At 42.6% G+C, this 22,319-nt stretch overlaps 1 protein-coding gene across 1 annotated transcript in view; it reads right to left on the bottom strand.

Annotated features, from left to right (window-relative positions):
• The window catches only part of dnah3 (dynein axonemal heavy chain 3), a gene marked incomplete at both ends in the record, with an annotated part of 59,483 nt that overhangs the window by 20,513 nt on the left and 16,651 nt on the right, over window positions 1–22,319 (bottom strand). The window contains 25 exons of the mRNA XM_080728202.1: window positions 456–559; window positions 1,198–1,434; window positions 2,041–2,170; window positions 2,444–2,549; window positions 3,322–3,422; window positions 3,863–4,104; window positions 5,610–5,721; window positions 5,949–6,083; window positions 6,434–6,653; window positions 12,025–12,116; window positions 12,555–12,731; window positions 14,151–14,264; window positions 14,687–14,795; window positions 14,942–15,140; window positions 15,938–16,052; window positions 16,182–16,292; window positions 16,432–16,524; window positions 17,561–17,762; window positions 18,017–18,153; window positions 18,567–18,746; window positions 19,849–19,965; window positions 20,130–20,244; window positions 20,389–20,480; window positions 21,226–21,437; window positions 21,735–21,879. Of these exons, the coding sequence (XP_080584328.1) occupies window positions 456–559; window positions 1,198–1,434; window positions 2,041–2,170; window positions 2,444–2,549; window positions 3,322–3,422; window positions 3,863–4,104; window positions 5,610–5,721; window positions 5,949–6,083; window positions 6,434–6,653; window positions 12,025–12,116; window positions 12,555–12,731; window positions 14,151–14,264; window positions 14,687–14,795; window positions 14,942–15,140; window positions 15,938–16,052; window positions 16,182–16,292; window positions 16,432–16,524; window positions 17,561–17,762; window positions 18,017–18,153; window positions 18,567–18,746; window positions 19,849–19,965; window positions 20,130–20,244; window positions 20,389–20,480; window positions 21,226–21,437; window positions 21,735–21,879 (3,597 nt within the window). The remainder of the gene's footprint in view (window positions 1–455; window positions 560–1,197; window positions 1,435–2,040; window positions 2,171–2,443; window positions 2,550–3,321; window positions 3,423–3,862; window positions 4,105–5,609; window positions 5,722–5,948; window positions 6,084–6,433; window positions 6,654–12,024; window positions 12,117–12,554; window positions 12,732–14,150; window positions 14,265–14,686; window positions 14,796–14,941; window positions 15,141–15,937; window positions 16,053–16,181; window positions 16,293–16,431; window positions 16,525–17,560; window positions 17,763–18,016; window positions 18,154–18,566; window positions 18,747–19,848; window positions 19,966–20,129; window positions 20,245–20,388; window positions 20,481–21,225; window positions 21,438–21,734; window positions 21,880–22,319) is intronic.

The following is a 22,319-nucleotide window of genomic DNA, read 5'->3' as shown; positions in this document are numbered from 1 at the left end:
GAGACCCAAAAGAGAAGTTAGACGTTTGCCCGGGACCCAAACTAGTGAAAACAGCAGATTTACAAACTCACAACGCGTCGCTTTGCACCGCGTTGTGAGCTTGTAGATCGACTATTTTCACTACTTCTTGGACATTTGTTTTCAAATTTATGGAATTTCTTAGATTTATTTTATGTTTTAATGAAATTACTTACATTTGATTTTATTCATGAAAATCTTAGATTATTTGGGAAAGTTTTTTAAAAACGAAATAGGAAAGTTTTTTTTGTAGGAAACAAAAGATTATAAGGGACACATACAAATGTGTCCACGACCCACAAATGGGTCCCGACCCAGTGCTTGGGAACCAGTGGTCTAATGTATATCAAACTGTCCAAACTATCCTTGAATTAAAAGAGTTGAGAACCACCACTGCTCTATAGAAGCCATGACTTCTGGAACAGAAGCGAGCTTACATTGGCTCCAGGCGGAATGATGCTCTCCTCCTTTGAGATTGATTCCGTCCATGTGTTCCACTGTCCACGTCCTTGCTTGTAAAAGTAGTACTCATAGACAGTGCCTACAGAAGATTATGGATACAGTTGCTGATAAGTAAAAGTGTGTTCAATTTTTGCAACAAGTGGAGATAGAATGCCAGTTTGAGATGCTTCCATATTGGCTTAGTTCAGGGGTCTTCAACGTTTTCAGGCCAAGGACCCCTTAATTGAGATGAAGCAGGAACCCCCACAACCTGTTCATAGATTCCATATAGTTCATTGTTTGACAGCACAATCATCAGTGTATTTTGGATTCATGTCAATTTGTGTTTTCAGATATTTAACCACTTGAACTGTAAATACTTAATAAACTTGACCTTTCACTCTGTACTTAGTCTGCTCTTTTTCCCCTCAACACCAAAGCTCGTTGCCAAAAATAGCCGATCTACAAGCACTACAAGCTCGTAGATCTGCTATTTTTGGCTAAAGTTCTCAGAATATGGACGCTAGGGTTCAAGTGGTTAATATAAAAAAGGAGAGAAAAAAGTTTCTATCACTCAAAGATTTGGAGGACCCCCTGTAGTAACTCTGGGGACCCCCTAGAGGTCCCGGACCCACTGTTGAAGACCCATGGCTTAGTTTTTCCAGGCTAGAAGCTTCATCCAATGCTACATGCAAGAAATTATTATGAAGACAAAGGATTAGAATTAGACAAGAAGACCTCTGTCGGGGAAGACGTTGCTCTTGCTCAGTCTGACACTTTTCGGCCGAGGGTGCTGGTCGTCCATGCCCATGACCAGCGTACGGTAGAAGGTGTCAAACTTCTTACGGCTGTCTCCACTGATGGTCCCTCCTAGAGTCCACACGACAGCGAATAGGAACAAGCCCTGCAGCCACATGGTGATTTGTTGACTGGACATGGCCTCTCCACCGCTGTCTCCTGACACAGCGATTTCATCTAGACACGGACAGGAACATCGCCATGGTGACACACTGACAAACCATGTCTGATAATTAAACTTTTACCCTGGTGTCCCTGGCCAAAATAATGAATCTATAAGGTCACAACGCTATAGCATTGTGACGTGTTGTGAGCTTGTAGATTTTAAAAGAGGTGGTGCCATAGTTTTGAGCCTTTTCTGTTTTGTATGTGTCTGTGGAGTTAACATTACTCTAATAGACCCCCAGGTGTGGTTATAATATGCAAATATGTCATACCCTGTGTATTTTGGTTACTTCCTAAAGCTGAAAGCCTCAGAGTCAAAAGGCCCAATTGAAATACACTAATTTAATGACATTGTAAAATCATCCCTTCCCCTTTTTACCAAACAACAACACTGTGGGTGTGGTTAACTTCAGCTGGGTCACCACCCACCTGACAACCAGGCATACTTACCTTAATGAACAGGTGGGTGTGGCCACATAAAAACATAATTTTAACACTTTCTGTACACTTTTTTGAGAAAGGGATGACCTGATGATTATGTTGTAGGGGGGAAATCCCGGCACAATGTCTTAAGTGGATTAAGTGGTTTTAACTTATGTATAGTACAGTCTTACTGACCAAGCAGACAGGAATAAAGCCTCATCAAACTGTAGGCCAGGTGGATGGCGGAGGTCTGCACCAGGAAGCGACACTCGCTGGCAACAAAGTCCAGGCAGGGCTGAACCAGCCAATTAAACATGTCCACAATCTGTAACACAGAAGACACATGATCATTTATTACTTCAATCATATATCATTGTTGGCAGTAAAAGGGCAAGAATAATAATTATTAAAGATAACTTTAACCACAATGATGTGAGCATCCACAGTGATGAATAACTGTTCTGTTATCTGTTATCATACATGATGTTGAATGGGATTTTGGCTGTCAGTGTTTTTATTGTTCATCAAATCGCTCTGAAAGTGATCCCAACGGTACTGTTGACAAGGCGTGTGCGTGCATGCGTGTGTGCGTGCTCACCAGCTCTCTGTGTTCAGCATTCAGGTTTTCAGGCAGTGTGTCCATGTAGGAGTCTCTCAGAGGAGTCCAGCCCAGTTGGTGAGGCTCCATGTAGATCATACCACACCTTCATCACATAGATATTAATACCTCAACAAACAGACCAACGCAACACTCAAACATACAGTCACAGATGCTAAATCTGCACTAAAGGTACCTGTAAACATAAAAGAAGTAGATATTTTTTTGCTTTGTGATTCTGGTGCGTAGAGCTAATCTCAAAACAGACACCAACACTTTCTTTTGGAAATCACTTGACTGTCTCCATCACAAATACATAACTCTAATAAAGAGTGATTCACTATGCAACATGCCAACGTAACCATGATGTCAATACGGTTAACATTTGCTTTATACGAGTGTCTTTATTACGATTCATGTCTTTATAATCATTAGTATTATTGTCATCACCTGTGCAGGTGATGTGTGTAATTTCCCCAACATTAAGCTGTATGTGTGCGTGCGTGCGTGCGTGCGTGCGTGCGTGCGTGCGTGCGTGCGTCTTATAACACAGCCACAACTTGCATTTCTCAGTGCAGTTTAGAGTCGGGGAAAGTAATGACAAATACCCCCTTCAACTGCTCTGGATACCTGCTCTGGATACCTGTAGCAGCAACGTTTCACCATAGCGTTATTATAGTACACATATTCTTAATTATTGTTTGATTATCCATGGCGGGGTCCGCTCATAAATCCCAACATCCCTGGGGCCAGTCGGACCAACGGGACGACAGAATGTTGGCTGAATAATATTTTTTTTAAACGCATTTTGGAACCGGTCTTAGCAAAGGGTCTATTGTAATAAATAAATTACAAGGCAGTGCTTTCTACTCCTGTACCTGCTGACAGTAGCTGGCGAGGCTTGCTCCAGGTCAGCCGGCTCAAAGATCAAGCTCATCTTGGAGCTCATCTGAATGATCTCACCACTCATCAGGCACAGCTAGCAAGGAACGCCAAGAAAGATTGTTAAAGTGTTACTAAAACATGGCACACAAACACATTAGCAAATACATTACAGTACATTAGGACAAAGTTATTCCTCCTGACATAAATGGCAGAGTTTTGAGGTATTTTTTACTTTACTGGAGTATTTCAAATATTCAATCTCAGAGGCAAATATTATACTTTTACCCAATTATTTGAAAACTAGTCACTAGTCACTAGTTACTTTGTAGATTTTGATTATTGATTATTACAAAACATACTTCAATCACACATACAATCACACATACTTCAATTGAGTACTTTCTACTTTTGGTACATTGAGTACATTTTGATACCAAGTATTTCAACATAGCAGTATTGATACTATTACTTCAGTATAACATGGGAGTACTTTTTCCAGCACTGATAAATGGTAAACATGGTGTTTCGTTCAACCTTCTTGTTGTCGTCCAGCACAGTGTTCATGTTCTCGATCCAGACGGCGTCGATGGGCCCGTCGAAGAGGATCCACTGGCGGTTGTCTGAGGTGGAGGTGGCCTGCTCCCTGAAGGAGGTGGCCAGCACGCCGTCAGACCACTCGTGACTGACCGGGTCGGAGCAGCCGTACAGCTGACCCATAGTGATGGCCTTGGGGTTGATGATGCAGTAGTCCACCGCAAACTCCTCCATCAGGCTAGCTGAGATGGAAGGAAGCAGGGGCGTCACAAGGGGGGGAAAAGTGGGACTGAGTTACTAGGGCCCAAGGTGGAGGGTCCTGGAATTATTTTATATTTTAGCTATTGAAAAATAGCAGATATACAAGCTCGTGAAAATGTGTGCAAATCTTTGAATATATGTATTTTTTAAGCAAACATTTGTAACTCAAATTTTGGGGGGTCCCTGTCTCCCTGAAACTAAATATTTTGAGATGGGGGTCCATGGCCAAATACATATAATTTTGGGGGTCCTTCACATGAAAAAGTTTGAGCACCACTGACATAGAAACATAGGTTTTTCAAAAAAAATGCACAAATGTTCACGATTAAAAAAATCAAATTGCAGATCTACAAGCTTGCAGCGCGGCACTCGGTGACACGCTGTGAGCTTGTATATCTGCTATTTTTCAATAGTAAAGTACCCAGGGCCCAGTATTTGGTGCAACACCCCTGGAAGGAAGGAATGAGTGGAATGAGTCTGAAGCTTGACAACTTTCAACCTGGTGTCTCTAATTTGGGCATGAAATAGCTGATCCAATGCTGAACTCCACTGTGAGATCGTTGCTTTCGGGTGGAAACCTTGTATGTCCAAAACCGTTCCTTGTTTATTATCATTTAGCCGTTTATTATTAAATAGCCGCTTTGCAACATATTGTGAGTTATTTTCAATACCTTTGTGTGACACTCTTGACGCATGATCTACGGTTAATTATACGGGAAAACATAAAAAAAAGTTGAAATATGGAGATAAAAGGTTTCTACTCGACAGCAATGAAAACTGGCTTAAAGGGATATTCCACTTTCAAAAAACTTTTTGTCATTGTATGGTCTAATCAGGCTTGTATGAACACCCTGAACAGTTTTTAATTTGCTTCATTCAGTATTTAGATATTTGATGTAAATGTTACCAGCTCCAACACGCCCAGGCCCTCTCCACATACACACCCATTGTAACTTCAAACTTCATTTTAACCATGATAGATTCATTAAAAACACCCATAATTTTTTCTGGTGACTCATAATACCCTCCTAATACGTGAGCAGACCGTGTTTTTTCAATAACCTTTTTCATTTATTTTCAATAAAATATTATTGTATTTAATGTTTTCCATTTTCCCAAAGAATTATTAAAAATAAAAGAAAAAGGTTATTGAAAAAACACGGTCTGCTCACGTATTAGGAGGGTATTATGAGTCACCAGAAAAAATAATGGGTGTTTTTAATGAATCTATCATGGTTAAAATGAAGTTTGAAGTTACAATGGGTGTGTATGTGGAGAGGGCCTGGGCGTGTTGGAGCTGGTAACATTTACATCAAATATCTAAATACTGAATGAAGCAAATTAAAAACTGTTCAGGGTGTTCATACAAGCCTGATTAGACCATACAATGACAAAAAGTTTTTTGAAAGTGTAATATCCCTTTAAGTGGTTCATTTATAATCTGTTGCACGAAGGTGTCACTTGCCAACAGTTCTTGTTGGCATACCTTCACAGAGGTCTCGAAGGGCGCCGGCGAGTACTTTATAAGCAGAGGTCTTTCCCCCAAGAGGTTCTCCAACTATCATGAAGCCATGTCGCACCAGCATCATCTCGTACACCTGCACACAAAGACAGGAATGTGACTCTTACAGTATTTATGAGGCTGCCATATCCACGCAGAGAGTGTTCAGCAGCTGAAGTATATAGTAACTGGTTGCAAAAGAGAGTGGCGTTGCCCACTGGGGGGCACCCAAGACCATAACTAAACTAAGTAAGGTAATTCATCCCATAAGCAGTACAGTACACAGTGATCAGTACAGTACACAGTGATCGTGTGTCTTAGTACCTGGATGATCTTGGAAATGAACCACGGGACCGGCTGGAGCTTGAGCTTGGCAATGTTCTTATGAATTGCATTGAGGAGGACCTCATAGTCTGGTTTAGGAAGGACCACTCCGGGAAACAGGTCAGAGATGATACCCTGTGGATAACAGCAAAGACAAAATAAACACAATGATTGAACATAAAGCCACTGATATGTACATACAATTATTTGAAAACTTTAGTTACTATAGATACTTTGTAGATTTAGATTTTTATTACAAAACATACCGGTACATTAACCACTTCAAAATTATTGGTATCAAAATGTATATAGGGCCTATATACATTTTGATACCAATACCTTTGTACTTAATACTCAAGTACATTTTTAATTCTTTCATTATTAAGACTTTTACTTGTAACAGAGTATTTCTACATTGCAGTATTAATACTTTTACTCAAGTAAAACATATGAGTACATTTTCCACCACCGTAGGGCGGTGTTACCTGAAAAAGCGGAACGTCCTGTGCCAAAAACTTGGCCATGTTGACGTCCATGAGCGCCCTGAGCAGCAACGCGCTCTCGTTCTCCTCGGGGTACTTCAGCTTCAGGTTGCCTGCCGTGGTCAGCACGGACTTCACAGCGCGCATCCCATAGTCATAGTGGTGCTGGGAAGACAACTGCTCAGAACACAGGCGGTAGGTGGCCACGATCTTCTGGGCGAGGCTACCGACAAACAGAGAGGAATAGGACATTAGAGTTATAACAGCTCAGTGACCTTGTGGTTGGAGTGTCCATGAGATTGGGAAGTCAGGCTTCAATCCCTAGCCAAGTTATATTAAAGACTATAACAATTGTTCCCAATGCCTCCCTGCTTGACATTCAGCATCAAGAGTTAGATTGGGGGCTAAGTGCCTGTGATATAGTATATGTGTATAACTTTTTGGCACTGCATTGATAGGGCGCTAGTACCCAATGTATGAATGAATGGACCATTGACCACAAGAGCTTTGAGTTCGCAACTTGCTTAGAAAAGCGCAAAAATTTGTAATCCATTATCATAGTAGGGTACTTTAAGTATTACAATTTGTGCTGTGTCGTGACTTTTTTGTGGCTTTGCCCTTTCTCAACACTATTTATATTGTTTGTTATATATGTTTTTTTTTTTACTTTTCTTCTTCCTCGTTTCTGACACTGACACTGACACTGTCATCTATACTATAATTTTGCGAATGTCTGTCTGAGTGAGTGTCTGTCTGCATGAAACAGCGTTTCTCCTCGGTGGCTGGAGCAATTGATCTGAAATCGCATCACCATCAGCATATGAACACACCTGACATAACTGTGAAGCCCGTTTGTCACTTTCACAAATCGTATGCTGTATAATAGCATTTTTATGGTGTATCTATATCTATTTAGCCTACAGTACCTTTTGTGACCACACATGTTAAGGGAGGGGCGCTGTTGTTCAGGCCATGCACAATCACACACAAACCCACACACACACACACACGGGGGGGGGGGGGGGAGTGTGTGTGTGTGTGTGCAGGCGGGCAGGCGGGCGGGCAGGCGGGCGGGCGGGGGGGCCATACCACCCTGAACACGCCCGATCTCGTCCGATCTCGGAAGCTAAGCAGGGTCGGGCCTGGTTAGTACTTGGATGGGAGACCGCCTGGGAATACCAGGTGCTGTAAGCTTTTTCATTTGGCAGACTGAATGAGCAATGGTCATTTATCAATGGCCATGACAAAATGCAAAATGTCAGCACTAAGTTATTAGCTGCTGCTGAAAAAAATCCCTTATAGGCTACCTTTTAACAATCCTGTATAATTTGCAAAAAGCGCCTATAAACAGCATACCCAAAGTAAATTGATTGTTGTTCTTGAACAATTGAGAATAAATGCATGGGCATGGTCTCATTTTGAAGGTAACTGTTAGGATAAATTATGTTACATAATTATGTTATTGGTGTATGAAGCTCATATGACCATATAAGGATTATATATTATGAACTGAACTCACAGTATAGAGACCACATTTTGTGGATACTGTAAAGCTCAGGCTAATAGATTACGGGTCATAGTAACTTTGGTTGCCCCGACTGTAATCATGTTTTGATATACTGTGATACTATGATATAAGTCACGAGTGGTGGAAAATTACCAACACTACGTGTCACTTTCTTCCTGTTACTTCCTTGTTATGATATGGGAACGAATCAATAAGTTCCACGACTTCTTACTGTCATAACTGTACTCTTTATATACTGTTCTCCTCCATCTGGGAGGAGAGAGAGAATGCTCGACCTACCGTTAGGGTGGGGAGAGATTTAGAACTGTCTGTCTACCTTGTCTGTCTCTCCTCAATACAGCAATCTAAGATCAGTCCTTTGGCTCTTTGTCTTATTTTATCTATGGATTTATAGATCCATATTTATCTTTAATAATTTATCTAATAGTAACACTTTGAGTTTTTTTCCCCCAGCAAAAGTAATCAATGTGCAACTGATATTGAGTAATACAAGTTTGAACTTACTGGAACAGAAGGTTTTTAATTCTCGCCCAAATATGTTTATAATTACATGCCTTTATAACACTGCTATTATCATATATGAGCTGGAAAACACAATGTGGAAACAAGATGAATTCCTATCAAGCCCATGACCAAAAAACTTTTGATTCTGTGAAGAAGAAAAGAATATATAGAATATTAAAAACATTTAATATTTCATGATATGATATACTATATGTAATAAATACTGTTGTTTTGTGGTTTTCAAAATGAGTTTTTCACAGAATCAAATGTGTTATGGTCATGCTTTACCAGTAGCCTTGAAACCAGTAAGACAAAAGACAAAATGTGTTTGAAAAAATGGGCCTGATGGTGGCGCTATATGGGACAGATTCATGTTGACGTCTCTCTTGGCGCCGCCGAGGCGGACGCGTGGGTACCGGTCCCGGCTCTCCCGGTCGCTCCTAGCCCGAGTTACGGCATTTTATGTGTGCTGCAGTGGCGGGGGTCCTCCACTAGGGGCATCCATTCTGGAGCACCAGGAGTCGGTGGTCCCCAGGAATTCCCCGTGAACAGCCCCGTTTGGGTGGTCATTTGGTCATTTTTGCACTTTTTGGCGGCGGTGGAAGGGGGTCCCTGGGGGTCCCTGGAGCTCCGGGGGTCCCTGGTGGGGTGGAGGTTGTGGATTGGCAGGCAAGGAGTGTGTGTGCAAAGTTTGGCATGGATTGGGGTAACGGTGGCGGAGATATGAGTTGGGGAAAAGTGTGACATGACAGACAGACTGACTGACAGACAGCCGGTGGAGGTTTTGGTAGTAACTGCGACCTGACGGTCGCAATAATTGATATAAATGTTTTTTTTTTAGATCTTTATGGGAAAAATTAATGACCCTTTTTTGAGTGGAACCACAAAATAGACGCTGTTGATTTGATTGTAGAGCCAGTTTTGATGCTATCTTGGAATTGTCCGCATCATTTTCAATGGTATATAACTTGCCTAGGTAGGTGACACACACACACTTGTGTACACTTTTATTTGTCTGTCGGAAAAATTAAAAAACGGCAGAGGTCCCGCCGTCGGGACCACGGATTGTTAACAGGTAGTAGAATAAACACATTCCACATCAGGGAATTCTTCCTTCTTTTTGTGCATGGGGCCACTGACACTGTTATAATACCTACCAGACCCTACTGCTGTTGCTTACGGCCATACCACCCTGAACACGCCCGATCTCGTCCGATCTCGGAAGCTAAGCAGGGTCGGGCCTGGTTAGTACTTGGATGGGAGACCGCCTGGGAATACCAGGTGCTGTAAGCTTTTTCATTTGGCAGACTGAATGAGCAATGGTCATTTATCAAAGGACATGACAAAATGCTACATTTTATCATGTGCAGCACTAAGTTATTTGCTGCTGCTGAAAACTGTCCCTTATACTTGTTAACAATCCTGTATAATTTGCAAATAAAACGCCTTTAAACAGCACACCCAAAGTAAATTGATTGTTGTTCTTGAACAATTGGGAATAAATGATCATTTGAAGGTAACACTTTGAGGTTTTTCCCCAGCAAAAGTAATCAACTCTATGTGCAACTGATATTGAGTAATACAAGTTTGAATTTACTGGAATAGAAGGTTTTTAATACTCGCCAAAATATTTTCTATAAATAGATGCCTGCATAACACTGTTATTAACATATATGAGCTGGAAAACACAATGTGGCAACAGGATGAATTCTTACCAAAATTGTTAACCGGTTTATAGTTGAGCCTAAGTAGAATAAACACATTCCACAGCAAGGCATTCTTCCTTCCTTTCGTCGTGTGGGGCCACTGACACTGTCATCTATATAAGACCTACCAGACCCTGCCATTGTTGCTTACGGCCATACCACCCTGAACACGCCCGATCTCGTCCGATCTCGGAAGCTAAGCAGGGTCGGGCCTGGTTAGTACTTGGATGGGAGACCGCCTGGGAATACCAGGTGCTGTAAGCTTTTTCATTTGGCAGACTGAATGAGCAATGGTCATTTATCAAAGGACATGACAAAATGCTAAATTGTATCATGTGCAGCACTAAGTTATTAGCTGCTGCTGAAAAAAATCCCTTATAGGATACCTTTTACCAATCCTGTATAATTTGCAAAAAGTGCCTATAAACAGGATACACAAAGTAAATTGATTGTTGTTCTTGAAAAATTGGGAATAAATGCATGGGCATGGTCTCATTTTGAAGGTAACACTTTGAGGTTTTTTCCCCCAGCAAAAGTAATCAATGTGCAACTGATATTGAGTAATACAAGTTTGAACTTACTGGAACAAAAGGTTTTTAATTCTCGCCTAAATATTTTATAATTACATGCTTTATAACACTGCTATTATCATATATGAGCTGGAAAACACAATGTGGAAACAGGATGAATTCTTATCAAGCCCATGACCATAAAACGTTTGATTCTGTGAAGAAGAAAAAAATATATAGATAAAAACATTTAATATTTCATGATATGATATGATATGATATGATATGATATGATATACTATATGTAATAAATACTGTTGTTTTGTGGTTTTCAAATTGGGTTTTTCACAGAATCAAATGTGTTATGGTCATGCTTCACCAGTAGCCTGGATGGCTTGATTCATGCCTTAAAATAATTGATGTAAATGTTTTTTTTAGATCTTTATGGGAAAAATTAATGGCCCATTAATTAATGGTTCGTGGGGCCACTGACACTGTCATCTATATAAGACCTACCAGACCCAGCTACTGTTGCTTACTATACGGCCATACCACCCTGAACACGCCCGATCTCGTCCGATCTCGGAAACTAAGCAGGGTCGGGCCTGGTTAGTACTTGGATGGGAGACCGCCTGGGAATACCAGGTGCTGTAAGCTTTTTCATTTGGCAGAAAGAATGAGCAGTGGTCATTTATCAATGGCCATGACAAAATGCTAAATCATGTGCAGCACCAAGTTATTTGCTGCTGCTGAAAACTGTCCCTTATACTTGTTAACAATCCCGTATAATTTGCAAATAAAACGCCTATAAACAGCACACCCAAAGTAAATTGATTGTTGTTCTTAAACAATTCGGAATAAATGATCATTTGAAGGTAACACTTTGAGGTTTTTCCCCAGGCAGCAAAAAGAATGAACTCAATGTGCAACTGAAATTGAGTAATAGAAGTTTGAACATACTGGAATAGGTTTTTAATTCTCGCCTAAATAGATGCTTGCATAGCACTGCTATTATCCTCCAGTAGCCTCAAGTACTTACTTACTTATGTTTGAACTGGCAGAGGCTGGGACAAACCAATAGCCGAATAAGGCTGTAGCTTAAGCACTTGAAGCGAAATTAGCACATCTGTGAAAATAGCACATCTAAAATATCACAGCTTGAAGATCAGCTATTTTTATATTGTTTTGTTATATGGTGTAGAGGGGAAAAGGAGGGAGCTAAGGAAAGAGCCCTGGGGGATGCCAGTCAACAAATTATATACAGTAGGGTTTGAGTGGTTAGGAGACAGTGTCCATGATTTGTGATTACTGCATCATAATGTCACATGCATTTTGTATGTACAGTACCTGCGAGATTCAATGAAGCCCATAGAGTATAGTGAGATCTCTCCAATAAGGCCATAGTCTGGCACCATCATAGCCACCGTTCGGAAAAGAGCCTGCAAGACAGCATTGTGTTTTGCTCTATTATCAACCCTATTGTATGGTCAGAAAATAAGAATAAAATCAGATACATTCTGCTCTATATTCAGTCAGATTGTTTAAGAAAACATCTGTATCACTTTACATCTTATCAACGACTTCAACCATTATTTTAAACTTTAGCTATTCAAAAATAGAAAAATCATGTAAATTTGTGCAAAACTTTGAATATATATATATTTTAAAGCAAACATTTGTAACTAAAATCGTTGCTTCTGGGGGGTTCCTGGAATATCTAGAGATGGGGGGTCGGCGGCCAAATACATATAATTCTGGGGGGTCCTTGATTTAAAAAAGTTTGAGAACCACTTTACAGAAAACTGTTAGGATTTAGAGGACATTCTGTAGAATGGGTTCCTCGGGTCATGAAGGGTTTTAACACTGGGTTACAGCACCTTGAGGTTGTCAGGAAGCTCGGCCCGGCCAGCGTAGCCCGGGTTCATGGTGATGAAGACAGAGCAGGTGGGGTTGAGTGACAGCTCCATCCCCTCGAACAGGAAGGTCTTCAGGTTCCTGCCGATGGCCTGCTGGATGCTCAGCACCTGCTGGGCCACCACGGACAACACCTCCACCTAGGACACACACACAGACACGCACACGCACACGCACACGCGCACACACACACACACACACACACACACACACACACACACACACACACACACACACACACACACACACACACACACACACACACACAAACACACACACACACACACAGAGAGGCAGACACACAACACGCGCACACACACACACACATCCATGCAGCATCAGTTACGGGTGTGTTTTGTTATAATCACTCCGGGTCCTGATCCATATGTGGTTAAATCTGTACCCTCGCGGAGTTTTACATTTACCGCGAATCCGCGAAACAACTTTGCCGACAGACAGCAGAAGCTGCAGTCCAGACTGTTACCACTTATAACATCACGTCGTCGGGTCGCCTCTCCTCCAAAAGCGAGATGGGTGCAGTGCACTGTGTTTTGTTATTATCAGTCCGGGTGGTTAAATCTGTACCCTCGCGGAGTTGCATTTACCGCGATAATGTGGCCGACAGACAGCAGCTGCAGAACCAGTCCAGACTGTTAAAAAACATCACGTCGGTCGTCGGGTCAAGAAATTCTGTGGTTCTACATATTTTGGCTAAAAATGCTTCGGTGTGTGCTGTGCAGAAGATCCCCTCCATGTGGTGCGCAGCCCCAGCGGGAGCAGAATTGGAGCGGAGAGCGCGTCGGCACGTACATAACGCATAGAGGAACTATGTATGTCGACATAACTACCGTACGTACTGTCTCACCCAAAAACGTTCACAAAATCAACCATACGTAACTATAAATGGCCCTTAAGACACTTAACCCACTAATGGCTCCTCTTGAGCACTCATCATGATCACCTGAGCAGTCATCAGCTGGATAAAGGTGAAACTGAATTCCCTTGTGGGATTCATTAATAAAGGTCTACTGCAGTGATTCTCAAACTTGGGGTGGGGATTTTCACTCAATGGTAAACAAACCAACACACAGAATAAGTGTATACAGGGTATCTGCACATTTATAAAGTTACAATTTAAGGACTTTCAAGACCGTTTTAATGCTAAACTGGCCAAACTGTCAAATATTAAGTAAGCAAGAGGCGAACATTGTGAAAATAGACGATCTAGATGCTCACAACGCCTCGCACTGCAAGGCATTGTGAGCATGTAGATCTGCTATTTCCACAATATTTATCTGTGGAACCGAGTCACATTAAATGTAATACCTGCTTGTCAGGTTGGTGGTCCCCAGTTCAAATATGTTTATTTTGGGCGTCACGGCCTAAAAAGGTTTTAGAACCCCTGGCCTACTGTATGAAAATAAAAAAGTTGTGGGCTAACGTTGTGATTCAAGCTTTGGTCCCATTACTGAAAGGACATAGGTTAAAAGATAGTATTCTGCTGCCTATCGTCTCAACTAAACAGCAAATCTGTTTGCTGTGTGAACAGAGGGACTCACCTCGATTCGATTGAACTCGTCAAAGCAGGCCCAAGCACCAGACTGAGCCAGTCCTTTGAAGAATTTACTCATGGCTTTGTAGTTGAGACCATCAGAGCAGTTGAACACTACACACTAATAAAAATACATTGGGAAAAAATTAGCAAATGTAAAAACGACTCAAATGCATACACTAGCTATCAAAGGAAACAGCAATACATGTTGATGTTTTTGACAGAAATGTATACTTTTTTCAACGTATTTGTGTGTCCTAAAGCCAAATTGTGTATTTTGACATTATGAATATATAACTTAATCAGTTCCTACAGGTTTTGTGAAGAATGAATTAAAGCAATCCATGCAATAATTGAACGTTTGCTATTTTGCCATAAAAGACAAAATTGTTGCATACTGCATTGTAATTTTGGCCCCCAAAAAAAGACACTGCAAATGCTTTTAAGCCAGAATAATCACAAAACAAACCTAGCCAAACCCTAGTGGGACTGCTTAATAAATACATTGATGTTAATTATGAGGTTGACGCTGTGTTTCGGTACCTGTTTGGCCAGGGCTTTGGCCAGATCCTTTGTGGTCTCCGTCTTGCCAGTTCCTGCAGGTCCCTCGGGAGCTCCTCCCAGGTTTAGCTTCAGGGCTCCCATCAATGTCCTGGAATACACATCTGCAGTGTTAACTGTACTGACTAAGTGATACTATGATACTGTTATAATACACCTTTTTTGTTTCGTTTTTTTACATTATGATTGGGGGTGGTGGAAGTAGTACTAGGAATTGACTAAATCACTATGAGTAACCTGTAGCAGCGGTCGGTGAGTGGTGTGATGACCAGACGTGATGAGTTGCCCAGATACTCGTAGCCGTATTTCAGACAGGTGGTGATCATGCGCAGCATCACGTCTCCGTCCTCCCAGAAGTATCGGAGCTGAGAGATCCAGGTGAAGTCGTTGAGCGAGGAGACGCGGTCCTCCGCCAGTTTGGCCACCACGTCTCGAGCTTCGTGGGAGAAAAACAATGAAGATGGATCAGATTCAAATTAGAAGTTACAAAATGTATTTGATCGAGATTAAAGGTGGAAAAAACTCATATTATTTCTTCACAGGATAATAGAGAAAATGTAAACTGAGGGCAGAAAGACATGCAACAACGGTCTCCGAACAGCAGGAGTCATCGCCTTGCTGGCTTGTGGTGGACATTTTGGTCAAAATTAAATTGTTGCCACGGACATGCAAATGAGCATACAGTACAACATTACCAGGTCTATAACTCTGAGAGTGTACAAATGGAACCAAATCCATTCCATGTGTACACTCTCAGAGTTAGGGTGGTCCTTGAACATAAAACAGTTTGAGAAACCACTGTACTAGTGGACTCATAATGTGCCATAGTGTCATAGTAAATCAGTGTCATACATAGTGTAAATCAGTGTCATACATATTCTGAAGAAAACCTGGACACTGGCATTCAGTAATTGGGTCTTTATGATCAAAATAAGAACAATGTGATATTATGTCAAAACAAAAATGTAGAATTTGCCACAGACACATTTGTCCGTGTATAGGGACACATTGATGACCCCTGCTGACCAGAATCGAACAAAGCACATTATTGTTTTGTTTTTGATCAATTATCCTTTCAGTTACTGGCATGGACAAAGCCCCGGTTGGAATGTCACATTATCATTTGTGGATTTTAGTACCTGGTCTTCTCCTTGCACCTGGCATAACCTTTGTTAGTATACCGTTGCACACTCGGGCTGAGCATACAAAGTGCTTGTCATTGAGAGACATTACCGTGCACGTCGATCACAGTGAGCGCACCGAGGGTCATCCTCGCCCCTCCTGGAAGCTTCCCGCGCACCAGCTCCACAATGTCAGCAATCTGGGCATTACACTGGTCCACATAAGCCTTTCAGTGGACATGGACAAACACCACACATAACAGGTTCAGTAAGGTCATGCGCAAACAGTTATTGAGGTGCAGAGTGGCTGTATTGTTGTGTAAATTAGTGTGAAGTAGGACAGGGAAGAGACTGACTGGTAGGGAGTTGCTCTGGATGGCCTGGGACACTTCACTGGTCCAAAAGATGGAGGAAGCACAGATGACCACCTGGCCTGGCCACTGCAACACCCACTTCTTCCTGGGCACCTACAGAGGATGCCGGCATCACACACCAGAGGTGATGCCTCTTAAATGTTCTAATACATTGTATACTTGCAGAAACTCAAACAAAGTAGAACAAGAGACAGACTTGACTTTATCTCATATAAAGGTGAGATGAAAGTACCTCAGCATACTGAATCAGTCCTTGATGGATTACGTGTTGGACACTCCTAAGCATCATGCCCTCCACCTGCAGCAGCCATTTCTCCACCATACCCTGAAAGTCAACCAGGAACAGACCGCAACAACAAAGTTAAATCAGATCAAAATCAAATTAGATTTCAAAAACACCTTATTATGAATTTATAAATATATTTTAGGACATGTGCCTGCCAGTGCAACCAATTTATTTGTAGCGATATGTACTGTATAGACTCTAGAGGGTATGCGTGTGACATCATCATCATTCCAGGAAGTTATGCAGGCACCTACTGAATGGCAAAGAACTACTTTCTAGCCTTGAAAGCTAATACATCCAAACAGAAAAGTGCTAACTGATTGCATTAAAGTTATACCATGTAACTTTTTTTATAAAACAAATCTTAAAATTGTCCTAACTGTTAAATCGCTAAAGTTTTAGAACCCCCACTCCGTTATTTTCAGCTTCTGAAGCCTTCTCTTTATATGTTTTCTACTTAGCCGTGACAGGGGCGGGATTTCCCGGCAAAATTACGTCATCACACTACCGGCCAATCACAGCGAGGTTATACACTGCCGGCCAATCACAGCGCATCTTGAAGTGGGGTCGCTATGGCGGCCATATTTGTAGTCGCCCGTGTGTCTCTATACTCAAAAGGTAATCTCGCCTACCAGGCAGGGTGAAGGAGTCCGTTTCTCCGGAATGCCTGAACGCACAGGAACCAGGGACCCCTCTAAAGATAGCTCTCGGCGAGGTGGAGGCAGACGCGGGGGTGTGAAGGTACGAAAAACGGCCGAAAAACGGCCGAAAGACGCGGACGCGACCGCGGTTTGCTATAGGGCTACTGACCACTAGTTGAGCATCTTACACAGTATAGCTTTAAACTATGTTAAACTCACTTTGCCACTCACTTTGCCACTCGATTTGCCACTCGATATGCCATTCACTTTATTCATGCGCATACCCTCTATATTAACATTTTGAGTGATGAATAACAAAAAATTGAAAATCTTGCATTATTTTATACGTATGTAACTATATTTGTATGGTACTATCCATGAATTTGACACAGCATGGCTGCATAGGTCTGTGTGATGGTCCAGTATGTCTGTACCTTGGCTTTGGCTGGGTAGATCTTTCCAGTGAAAGGCACAGTCTCCTTCTCTGAGCTGATCATGCCGGTGATCTCCAGGTCCTCTGTGAACTCCAGCTTGGCGATGCCCTCAAAGCACTTCTTCAGATGGGGCTGGACCCGCATGGGCTCCTTGGTCTCCGAGAGGATCTCCAGCAGCTCATCATTGGACAGGAAGAAGAACCTTGGAGAATAGGACGGAGGCGTTTTGAAGAAATTAAGGGATGTTGATCGGTAAAGATGATAAATTGTGTTCACTTCTTGCAAGTACTTTAATTAGAAACATTGAGCCTGTAACCATTTGAAAAGCCAATAACTGGCATGAAAGGTAAGAGTCCATATAAGCTTTTCCTCTTGCAGATCACCTTCAAAATAGTGCTGATAACACAAGGTGAAACACTCATTAATACAGACTTGATGATTTTCAGAAGGTTTCACCTGGGGAAGTAGAGCCTCTTCTTCTCCAGGTATGTGTTGAGGCCTTTCTGGATGTCCTCCAGGAACATGTTGGACTCCTGCAGCCGTCCCAGCATGTTGCGTTGATCTGTGGCCACCAGTACCCGAGTATCCTTGAGCTAAAACACATATGCACGCACGCACGCACGCACGCACGCACGCACGCACACAGATTCACATAGATTCACATAGATTCACAATGACCACTGACAGTTTGAAGCCAATGAATGTGAACACAAGTCCAATGTTATCTATGGAGAACATAATGGAATGCAACAGAGTAGCTCAGGCTTACCACCACCATGCACCACCGCTCAATTCAAACTTGGGTTAGATTTTTCTTACTCATTCAGGTACACAAATGCACAAGCACAGCTTTACTGTTGACTACAAAACAACTCTAGCTACTAGGGGTTCAGTGCCTAGCTCAAATGCACTTAAACTGTCACAGATCCCCCCCTTTGGGTCTGTGACTTTCCCAGATCACATTCCTGTTTCTCTAACATGAAAGCTGCTCTTGCAATAGACTCACTGCTTCGCCAATGATGTCCTTCCAGTAACTGTCTACAATGGCAAACTTGCGGCCCTCCTCTGGCATCTGGGCGATGATGTCCTCAGAGCTGAAAATGGGCTCCAGGTAGAGCCAGGTAGCTTGGCACTTCAACATGGCGTCCAGGATGTCCTGCATGGTCAACAGCTTGTCTTCCCATTGCTTGGAGGGAGAGAGGAAGAGAGTGGTTATCAGGAAAGACCTTGTCTAAAAGAATCATGTAGAGAATGTGCCCCTATCTCACAAATCAAAATGACTTAGTACAGTCTAATGCCTAATTCACACCAGCAGTGTGCAGTTGCCGTTTTCAGTTCAATGCATTGTCTATGGAGAGCGACCGACAGCTTCAGAGGCAGTAAAAAGCGGTGTGGCAAAGTTGAGAAAAGTTCAACTTCGCTGCTGCCACTGTGCGGTGAGACAGTAGCCTGATTTCAGACTCTACGCTGGGGCTTGAGTCTGAAGTTGTGGCCATTCTATTTGATTGAAAAGGGGAGGGGATTTAAAGTTTGAAATTCCCAATCACAAGAGATCTGGTGGGAGGGGTTGTGTTTGACTTTTGCACACAAAACATTCCCTCCTCCCCCTCCCCTCAATGACATGCACCAAACAGGTCATTGTCTTTGATGTTTCATTGATTATAGAATCACTAACAAGCTATTCGACACTTGTATGGCTCAATCAATGACTGCAGTTCGGAGCCCTTTTGAAGTTCAAAGGGAGCAATTAAGAACTCTGGTGAGCCACGCAGCCACCCCTCCCTCCACTGTTTCTGTTGATTTTCAAAAGTTAGACGCGCCCCTCCTCCGCATTGCATTGATTTCATTGGTCGGTTTCGGTCGGTTTGAGAAGCTTTCGGTAGCAAGAGACACGTCATATGACACATCCAGACCAAGAGATGCAGTTCACTCAGAGAGTGGGCGGGTCTATTGGCTGGAGCCAGGCTAGTGAGACAGAGCAGCAGTCAGCTAGAAGCTCTGTGGTCTGAAAAAGGCATGGCCTTTGGTGTATCCATGAAGGTCCATGTCACACATGTTCAGATACCAATTCAGCAGCAAAATGCAGCAAGAAATCACTGCTTCTGGGCCATGTCAGAATCTTACTAAGTAGTATGGAAATGAAATGACACAGATAGCGCAGACAGTCACCAAGGACAAAGCCGCATACAGCAGCATATACAGTACATCATTTATCCCATCCATGTCCAGTATTTGTGCCTACATGGTCTAGTAGTTTACAGTACATGATACGTGTTGTCATGTCCTACCTTGCATTCAGCCTCTATGGGTTTGATGAAAGGAGAGCCTCGCATGGTCTGAGTCTTAATGACATGGTCATCCAGGAGCGACTGGATGTCATCCACCGCTGACACGATGCTTGTGCCCTAAAAGCAGAAGTGCAGAACATTATCATACCTTGTCAATACTTTGCGCAGTGTGCTGAAATCAACTTTAGTGTGTGTGTGTGTGTGTGTGTGTGTGTGTGTGTGTGTGTGTGTGTGTGTGTGTGTGTGTGTGCATGCATTCATGTGTAAGTAGGCTGTCATACTGTGTCTCTGTAGGCGGTGAAAGAGAAGCGAAGCTCAGCCCATTCTGTCCTCATCTTCTCCATGGCCTTCTCCAGAGAGTACTCCTTACAGGCTGAAGCTCCCACCTCTTCCAGCCTGGAGCAGAGGACAATTAATATAAACCGCCATTCACACGTAACAGACACTGACTGAGTCGTCTCACTTTCCTCACAACGTTACTGTTCACCCCTCCAATTTTAGAGCATAGATTGTCGTTTTTTGCTGATTAAAGGGTCTTACTTCTCAGAGAACTTGGAGAGTCCCAGGTCCACCATGTTCATCAGTGAGGTGTCCACATCTGGTTTAACATCAAAGCCCACAATGCTGCTGATCTGTGGACAAGACCTGTGGCATCAGTTGGTCATCGACTTTTCATTGATGGGAGGAGGATCAAGACTAGGCATTAATTATACCAGGAGACACACTGCCATTTTCTTTATTATACTGTGTAGCAGTTGGCTTTTCAACGTGCAGGCAATATCATTAAGATGCATAAAGAGTAGAATTCATAGAATTATTTCAATGGCTATTCCTTTTTAACCCATTAAAACCAGGAAAGCTTCCGTGTCATTTTCGATTTTAGCATTGGTTATTTAAAAATCACACCCAGTGTGAAGTTCATCTCATTAAGCGTCCCGCAAACGTGGCCAATGTGACCCTGGGCGACCATTTTCTCGGGACAAGCGGACAAAGCCAGGTGTAGGAGCGGTTAGCCCAAAAAAAAGCAGATGTACAAGCTCACAGCACATCACTTCGTGCCACGCTGCGAGCTTGTAAATCTGCTATTTTTTAACATAACTACAAAGTGTGAGAACTACTGAATTGGGGCGCCTGCTGGCCTAGCTGTCCAGGCACATACCGCATAGAATGCCTGACAGCGTTTTGCGGGTTCGAGTCCCATTCCCGATGGCCTTTGCTGCGTGTCACTCCCCATCTCTCACTCCAGGCATAAAAGCCCCAAAATTGATTTAGAAGGCATTTGTACAATCGGCCTCAGAACATAAAGGGTTAATTTAATGTATTGTATATCTGTTGACAAATGGAGCATGACGCTGAACGGTGACTCTCTCCACTGACCTCCCCCCAGTGTCGCTCTTTAATGCCAGGGTTACAGATGGTGGTGAGGAGAGGCATGTGTTGTTTGAACTTGTCTATCTTCATCTTGAAGCTCTCAGCCACACGGCACGGCCCAGAGGCATCAGAGAAGGACTTGGTCAGTTTGTACATGGTCCTCCACATGGTCTCCAACTCATCCGAGATTTTCTCGGCAGTCAGGTGCAAGAAAGGGCCTGTTGGGGTGGGGGGAACAGCGTGGTCAAGGGAGCTGTGTGTCTATTCCTTCCTTCTAAACCAATGGTTTTCAAACGTTTTGTGCTCAAGGCACACCAACAGCCAAGTCAAAATCTCAGTCCATACCTGTATTCATAGCGAAAATAACCTTTTTATTTGAGTTTGTAGATCAACTATTCCTGCTATCTTTGAAAATGTGTTTATTTTTTATTTTGCATTATTACTTTGAAAATCTTTGAAAGAATAACTTTCTCAAAATAGTGCTGCCAGGTTCAAAGTGGTTAAAATATACCCACCATTCATCCAGAGCTCTGACTTGACCTGGAAGCTGAGTGCAGTGGTCCAGAGGTGGTCGTAGGGCTGCTTGGTGGCCATCACACTCTGCAGCATGGGGAACTGAGTCAGCTCCTTCTCCAGCAGAGACTGCTCTCTGTTGATGCCCTGCGGGAGGGAGGGAGCAACCAAGAAGATATTCTTTATCATACTGTATATTACGGTACAGCATATTGTCGCCATCGGGTGTAAACCTTGAATGTGATAAAAAGTGAAAAATAACCAATCAACAAGCTCACAGCGCATTGTGATGCGACGCATTGTGAGCTTGTAGATAGTCTATTTTCACGACTTTTGTGCGACACTCTTGATACACTGACGATCAAGGTAGGGCGTTAATTTACAAAAAGAAAAACATCTGCCTGACAGCAACTTTATGCCAGGAGGTGCTGTGGTATACAGCAGTGGTTCTGAAACATTTTCATGTCAAGGACCCCCAAATTGCTATGTATTTGGCAGCAGACCAAAAAGGATTTTGTTCCAGGGACCCCCATAACAGAATATTTGTGTTGTTAAAGTTTTCCAAAATGATTCCACATTTTTCCACA

This window comes from Nannobrachium achirus (genome assembly GCF_963921795.1).
Source record: "Nannobrachium achirus genome assembly, chromosome: 6".
NCBI classification, from domain to species: Eukaryota; Metazoa; Chordata; class Actinopteri; order Myctophiformes; family Myctophidae; genus Nannobrachium; species Nannobrachium achirus.
This window is presented reverse-complemented; position numbering and strand designations above follow the sequence as displayed.